General features: G+C 49.6%; 1 protein-coding gene across 1 annotated transcript; it reads right to left on the bottom strand.

Annotated features, from left to right (window-relative positions):
- Positions 1 to 6,115: 6,115 nt before the first annotated feature.
- Positions 6,116 to 8,255, bottom strand: RHOB (ras homolog family member B). Its single transcript, XM_009704746.1, has one exon. It carries the CDS (start codon positions 8,172 to 8,174, stop codon positions 7,593 to 7,595), a length of 582 nt encoding a protein of 193 aa, XP_009703048.1. The 5' UTR covers positions 8,175 to 8,255; the 3' UTR covers positions 6,116 to 7,592.
- Between the last annotated feature and the right edge of the window lie 6 nt (positions 8,256 to 8,261).

Consider the following 8,261-nt stretch of genomic DNA (forward strand, 5'->3'; position numbering starts at 1 on the left):
CCACCTCCGGGGGGAGCCTGTTCCAATGCCTAACAACTCTTACAGTGAAGAAGTTCTTCCTAATATCCAGCCTGAACCTCCCCCGGCACAACTTGAGACCATACAATTATGCTGGCAATAGGATGATTATGCTGACAAACTGACCTCCTGAGCTAAACCAATAATAATCCCAAAGTTAACGAAGAGTTAATGAGCTCAGTATCACCAGCGGAGTGAATCAATACATTATTTACACCTTGTCTGCTACATGGTATAGGGGAACCCTGCCTCACAGCGAGGTGCCTGGGCAGCAACCCCCCCATCCCTGCCTGACAGCGTGTCCCCAGGGTAGGAGGGGGGCTGGCACCAAATGCCCCCACCAGCAGCTGCCCGGAGGCAAGAGCACAGCAGCTGCCCTGGGCCCCCACGGCACTTGCACAGCCTTCAGCGGGGTGTAGGTAGCAGTCAACTAGGGGGCAAGCTAGGAAAGAAACCTTCAATGGGCATTTCTGCAGGGCTGTGCAGAGGAATGGGGGTCCCTAAACCCGCCAGATACCTACACTAAGCTCAAGGGCCAGGCTTTGACTCCTTTAAATTACTGCAGACACCAGTTTCTCATGTTCACATGGAAGAAATGTGTCCGGATTATTTCTTCGCCTAGTACATGACACGTAAAATTTTAGAAGTTTATGTTTCAAATATAAGCTTATGCTAAGGGGAGTAAAATGTGGCTGAAACCGATGTCTTAGAATACATAATACCATTGCTATAGCCAGTCTAAGCATGCAAGTGAAGCATCCTGTCACCCTTCGCTTCTTCCCTGGCACGGTGAAGAACTAAAAACAGTCTTAAATGAAGAATGTGCAGAGGAGGAATGGCTTTTTATTAGATCCAATGGTACAGCTGGAAAAGACAGAGAAGCCTTCAGTCACTGAAGCCCTTCTTCCAGTCTGAAATCTTCTCAGCTAAATACAGGCTGGGAACAGTGGCTCTGCATTTCACACGACAGTGTTAAATCAGTGAGCCCACCCAAGAGGAGAGGCCACCGGTGCGTGGGAGCCAAGGCGGGCTGTTAGCAAGGAGCCCAGGCATTAGGCACACCTTTGCCAAATTCCTAGCTGCAAGGTAATTACTAATTTGCTTCCTTTTTTTACCATTTTACTAGTAGATGTGTGTCTTTGTCATGCCAGCATCTCATTCTAGTTAATCCTTAGGACTGTTCTGACTGAAATGCAGCAAGCGACATCAATGCAAAGTGTCCTATTACCACCAGGAGGGACTGAACTCATTTCTGCCCCCAGCTGAAGGGCTCCTTGTTTGGGAACACTTCAATAAAGAGCAAACATGGGAGCAACACACATCGTCCTGCCCATCACCTCACCGTGGGAAGACAGGTTGGTACAAAGCTGTTTCAACATAAGCTCTCTCCCTTCAGTCTCCTTGGTCCTCTAGATGCTGGCAGCTTTGGTATCACTCCCACCTGACCGTCAGAGAAAATGAAAATGAATTATGAGTACTTTTAGAGCAGCCTGAAATCTGGAGTTTCTTTCAGATGCTCATGGGGCATGGTTGGCTGAAACCCGAAACATACAGATTATTTTCTTCTCAGAATTAAAAAAAAAAACCAACACTTCATCCCTCTACATAAAGTTACACTTGCAGACCAGGCAGTGATGTTCCTCTATATCTTCTGGGCTGATGAGGCTGAAAACACAAAGCGCCCATTTACTCCTGTAAGAATCTGGAATGCGCAAGGTTGGATTTTCATCTTTTTTGATTTTTAGCCAGATAGTGTGACTACATCTAGCTACGCACATACCTTATGAAAAGCCCTGGTCTAAAACTCACTCTGTTTTCATGGGAGGAGAAAATTGGCTGTCACCAGGCAGGGTCAGGCTGCTGCTATCAAACCCCAGAGAATCCTGCAAAGCAGGGCCCAATCCCGCAGTCCTGGCTTGTTCTGCCAGAGGGAAGAGCCTCACAGAGCAAGGACTGTAGGGTCAAACCTCATTGTATAAAAACCCCCACCACTCCACAAAAGCTTAGGAGCAGGAGAAAAGGCTCTTCCAGGGCAGACCCCTGCCAGAGCCTCCCTCCCCTTCCTGGGAGCCAGGAGGGAAGGGGACATTATCATGCAAATGAGCCCACCAGGAAATCCACTTTGTTTCCAAATTCCTATCTCCCGTCTTGCCACATCAAGCTTTGAATGCAGAAGAGGATGAATGACCTAAAAGCAACGGAATTAAGCATTTAGCACAGAATCCCACCCACTGGTCCCCTTTACTCTGAAGCAGGATTTAGCACACACACAAAAACCACACGGACTAGCAAGCCGGGGGAAAAATGTACACATTTTTAGTGTACATATATTTACATATATTTAGTACGTACTCTAGGCACCAATCTAATATTCTTCTTGCTCTGCTGCTACACTTCAGTGTAGGTATCACATCAGTGCCTCCGGTTTTGACCCCCACTCCTCCACCCCACCTTTTAGCATGAGTTTGATCTTGCAATCATGTAAGAAAAGCAGATATGCCCGCAGTTATTATTATACCAAATGGTACCTGCTGCTGAATGATGGGTGGGTAATACACTGCTGACACACCTAGGCACCTCTTGCAGGTAACCGCAAAGCCTCTCAGTTCATGGGCTCTCTGAAGAACTGGAGCGAGGTCTGTCCTTCTGTGCAGGGCATGAGAGGCTGGCCACAAAACTTAATCTGTCTGATTGCTGCTTATCGCAGACTGTGGCCTACCACTGTCACTGGGAGCAAACCTGAAGAAAACTCCTGGTTCTCAACATGAACTTGGAAAAATTCAAGGGGATAGGGGGGAAGAGGGAAGCGCAACTCATTTCCTTCCTCTAGCGGCATTGAAAAAAAATGTCCATTCCACAGCCTACTCAAATCAAGCGCTTAAAGACACAGAATCATGGAACCACAGAGTGGTTTGGGTTGGAAGGGACCTTAAAGCCCATCCAGTTCCACCCCCTCTGCCATAGGCAGGGACACCTCCCACCAGACCAGGTTGCTCAAAGCCCCATCCAACCTGGCCTTGAACACTTCCAGGGATGGGGCATCCACAGCTTCTCTGGGCAACCTGTGTCTCTCATACAGTTCATATAGGTATATACACATATTTCTGACTTTTTTCTCCTGCCAAAGATGACTTTTACCCTTTGTTCGGCACACCCTACGGAGTGCTCTTTCTAAAAAGAGAGTCTATTTGATCATGCAAGGACTACTCACAGCTGCTGTTGCTGTATCTCCAGAAGAGGAGAAGGTGGTACTGACCTTCCCTGGGTGGCCTCATTGTCAGGCTGCCCAGAGGAGACACCCTCACACTGTCAGAGGGTCCAACCTAGTCTCGGGGTGGGAGCGCACAAGCAGCCTCCTCACTTGAGCACAGAATGATGGAGATGAATCGGCCTTTCAGTGAGGCTTTTCTACATTTCCAGGATTTGCTAAGGATGCACTGGTACAATTATGGAACAAAGTCACCCACGTGGAGCTCTGGCTCCCACCAGAAGAAACAGGTTTTGCAGATGTTGAACTTGGCCTGAACAGAGCAAGGGAAGGTGCGCCCTTTCCTCAGCTGAGGACATCTGTGCAGGCATGTGGACACGGCCAGGAAGGTCTCTGTGTACTCAGCAGTGTGCACGGGGACTGTGAGATGAGTTGGTTGTTGACCTTCCTTTGATGCTCTGACTCGCTCGGTGTCACCTCTTCTCCTGTCAAAAGGTGACAAAGACAGACTGGGACCACAGGAAAGTGAGCTAGGGGATCAGATGAAGACAAGCAAGGGGAAGTCTGCTTGAAACCCATCCTCTGTCTGAAGGCACGGTGTGGGCTGTCGGGTGGGCTGCCCCGAGCTGAGGAGCCTGGCTGGCCCCGGCAGCGGGCAGACCCTCTGCGTTACATCGGGCAGACACAGCTACGGGGTGGAGTTGGCGGTGTGAGGTCCTCAGGCCACAGGCGGTGTGACGCTGGGACGTCAGCCTGGCCGTGTCATGGTGGCTGAGTCAAGGAGGGTGGGACGAGCCACACCTCGTGTCCCCCCCACCAAAGCACTTGACGCTAATGAGCAAGCGTAGCAACGTGGCACAAAGCAAAACGAGTTACGGCTCTGATCCCACCATCTGACCCCGACGGGTGGACTCCCGCATGGTGATCTCACTCTGTCGGCTTACTCACAGCTTCACAAGTAGCAGAGAAAGGTCACGCTCAGTTAAAACTGAAATGTGTTTTCTCGCAGCTTTTCCCCCTTGGGCCAGATGCTGTAGCCCTGACTTGGGCAAAGATCCAATTGGAAATAATGAATGTAATTACCTTGTAAGCACCTTAGTGGAAAATATTGGTATGGTTAATTATACAGGGATGCAATGCTAACTCATTTCCCAGTGTTTAAAATACAAATATTAATGCTTTCTCCTCTGGGGTTTTGAGAAGATTAGCTATTGCTGCAGTCTATCAGAATTTGTAAGTTTTGCAGCTATTACAATTGGTTTAAGGAAAATAGATTCCAATGCTGATTTTAACATCGCTGGCCGATATTGCGCAGAACAGCACTAGGCTGCACAGAAGTGGGCTTTTGACTGCCTTTGCAAGGATGGGGTCTTTGGCTGTGGCCCTTTAAACATTCAAACCTGAGACTTTTCCCAAAGGATGTTTTAGGACCAAAAAGTGATTTTAGGGTTCTCAAATTGAAGATGAGAAACTCACCCTTTGAATATCAGGAGAACTGAAATCCTTGGAGACTGACACACAAAACCTGGGACTTCGGTATCTTTTAAGAAATCCTGGCTAAATTGTCTAAGTGAAAATGCCACTGTCTTTCATCAAGGATCATAGGAAACAGTGCAATAAACTCACAGCATGGACTGAGCCTGTACGCTAGCATTTGAAGTCTTCAAAATGCAAACCCAGGTATTTCCACACTATTTCTGATTGACTCTCCAGTTGTCGAACAAGGAGCCTGCTATTTCTATGTTAGTCCACCGAAAAAGCCCCATTGCTTTCAGTCAGCAGCTGGCAGAGCCCTCTGAACGAATGAGCAAAAGCCACTAAATGTGTTTTGCTTGCCTTGGTATTTGTTAACATTTCTGAACAATCCAGTGCACCCTAGCAGATATTCATAGGCCAGAAAAACAAAAGGCTCAACTCCTTTCTCACACCTCTGCAAAAGGAGTCGAAAGGATTTATGAAAATATAAAACTCTCCTGAGATTTCCCTTATGGGGGGGTTTGTGGAAGAAAAGAAAACAAAAAGAGAGACATCAGTACTTTGAGCATAGGCCTTCTTGTTCAGTGAAAATCGTGTCATGCATTTTGCACCAGGTCACTTCTTCTGCCAGGAGCCGCTGCTGCGGGCAGCACCCGCAGAGCCTCCAGCTCCCGCCCGGGCGGCCGAGCTACGGCGGGGACCGAGGGACGGGCGTGATGCTCTCCTGGGGATCCCTGGCATGGAGAGGCCTCGACTTTTTACATTGCTACAGGAATTAATGAGGCCAGCAATTACGAAATCGAGCTAGGCAGCTTCGGAGACTGCTGCGGCACAAGCAGAGCCTCTCGCTTCTGACTCAACAGCGAGCAAAGCCCGTCCACATGTCCTGTTGCAGCAAAGAGGGGTATCCACGCCAAGCACAGGGGAAGTCACTAAGGAAAACTGCTTTTATCTGAATATTTTGCTTGAAAAATAAGCCCCGTTATCTCCGCTGCTTTTCAGTTTTCTGCCCGTTTTGTTGCTACACAAGCCCAAACCTCACCTCAGCCACCAACAGGCAGCAAGGGCAGAGGGTGAAAGAGCACCAGGAGCCTGAGCACAAGCTCCCCATGCCCAAAGCACGGAGTCTTCTTGTGCTTACCAGCGACAAGGATGGATTAGTCACCACCTTGAATTTTAAGTATGCTTCCATATGCCATCTGTACAGGAAAAAAAATAAGGAAGCAGCTCCCCCAAAAGAAAATGAAATCACCATCCTCTGAAAGCTGCCAGACAGGCATTTCAGCCAGTGGAGAAAATACAAATAGAAGCATTTGCAGGCAGAGGGCAAATTCTGGTCTAGCTCAACACCGTCCAGGTGTATTGTTGTAAGCTGAGGACAGTCTCCATAAATCACAACACTGCTCTCACAAATGTCAGCATAGATTCTTTTAATATTTTACATAAAAAACCGCATACACAGTTCATATTTTTATGTAAACATCATATACATCTCAGTTTTTGCCATGTCAGTTTATTAAAAACAAAAACAGTCTCAGTACCACTGTTGAGGGAAGAGGGAGAAAAGTAAACAAACATAAATGGATACATTTGTTCTCTTAACCAGAGAAACACAAGATTATTTTCACCCGGGTTGGCTACCCTGTGAAAATAAGTTTTAAATAAATCTAGACTCTTTAAACTGCCCTTTAGTACTAAAGTCTGATGTACTCACTGAACAGTGCTTTCACCCATTTTTTCCAAGGCAAAAAGATACAGTGGTTTTATTTTGTCTTATGTTGAAATCAATTTAAAACAAGACTCAGAAGAGGTTATGAGTAAGAACGTTTCCAATGCTACAGTGTTGTATGCAGATGACAAGTGCATTGAGTGTTTAATTAAAAAAAAAAATCCACCAAGTTGTGCAAAGTAATTTCTTTTGAAAATAAACTTTTAAATAAACCCAAATCAACATACTTGCAGAAGACAACATTAAAGGAAGGAGCAGGCACCAAGATCATAATATGGCAATAGCATCCCCTTCCCCCTTGCTCATCCTGCCTTGTCCATCAGGAGGAGGAGGTCCAGCAAGGAGGACAGAGCAGGTACTTTCCAGTCTGGTGGCTTCTGCAGCTGGAGTCAGTTCAAGGCTCACTTTATCAGCAGGCATCAGTCACTCAGGGCAAGTTCCTTTGCACAACACAAGTCCCAGCTGGGTACCCCCTCCCCACCTCACTTTAAATAAGCACCCCCTGCACTACCCCAGTTTGCACAAGACAGAAAAGGTAAGATATATACAGGCTTCGCTTGGGATGACCCTCCCCTCCCAGTCTTGGTCTTCAGGGCACTAACTTCCACAGCAGGTCAGGCTCAGGCCAAAACATCTGCGGGAGAGGCGAGGATGCTGCAGGCAGCCTGGGAGATGCGGCCCCCTTCCCCAGCCTGCCTGGCACATGCAGGCAGGAGGCAGAAGTCCCTTCGAGCATCTCAGCTCCACCACTCTCCTCTCGCAAACGAGAGGAGGCTGTCTGGGAGCTGGGATCAGCAGGTGGTGGGCAAAGGGGAAGAGCCGGGTGCAACGTTTGCTCGGTCCAGTCTCAGCAGCTTTTTGCTGTTGAGAGTCTGCGACTAATTCGCAGGGGCCAGTGGTAGAAGAAGGCTTCTCCCCACTTATTTCCAAGACTCAGGGCATGCAATCCCCCCCCTCCCTCTGTCCCCACGGCTGAGCCAGCACAACCCTTTTTGGCCAAGGCTAAGGGAACGTGCTCCCTCCCTTAACCCCCACCCCGATTCATCGCCAGCCCCCAGCGGAGGGGACAGGCAGATGCCATATGTGTGCATAGCCCAGCTCCTCTCCGCCTGCCAACAGGTGACCCGTGCGCTGTGCCCAGCGTCGCGCTCCAGCCGCACCCTATAGGACTTTGCAGCAGTTGATGCAGCCGTTCTGGGTGCCGTAGCGCTTCTGCAAGGCTGCCCGGGTGGCAGTCTCGAAGACCTCCCGGACACCCTCCTTGGTCTTGGCCGAGCACTCCAGGTAGTCGTAGGCCTGGATGCGAATGGCCATGGCGCGGCCGTCCTCGGTGCGCACCGGCTCCTGCTTCATGCGGGCCAGCTCGTTGCGCACATGCTCATCGTTGCGCAGGTCTTTCTTGTTGGCCACCAGGATGATGGGAACGTTGGGGCAGAAGTGTTTGACTTCAGGCACCCACTTCTCAGGGATGTTCTCCAGCGAGTCCGGGCTGTCCACAGAGAAGCACATGAGGATCACATCGGTGTCCGGGTAGGAAAGGGGGCGCAGGCGGTCATAGTCCTCCTGGCCAGCCGTGTCCCACTTCACCTGCTTGCCGTCCACCTCGATGTCAGCCACATAGTTCTCGAAGACCGTGGGCACATAGACTTCGGGGAACTCATCCTTGCTGAAAACGATGAGGAGGCAAGTCTTGCCACAGGCACCGTCCCCCACCACCACCAGCTTCTTGCGGATGGCGGCCATGGCCAGGCTCGCCAAGCTGGCCTTGCCGTGCAGCAGGACGATGGCAGCGCCCTCCTCCCCGCGGCCGCCGCCTCCCCCTTCCTCTCG

Source organism: Cariama cristata, unplaced genomic scaffold (assembly GCF_000690535.1).
Source record: "Cariama cristata isolate BGI_N322 unplaced genomic scaffold, ASM69053v1 scaffold6457, whole genome shotgun sequence".
Classification (NCBI taxonomy): domain Eukaryota; kingdom Metazoa; phylum Chordata; class Aves; order Cariamiformes; family Cariamidae; genus Cariama; species Cariama cristata.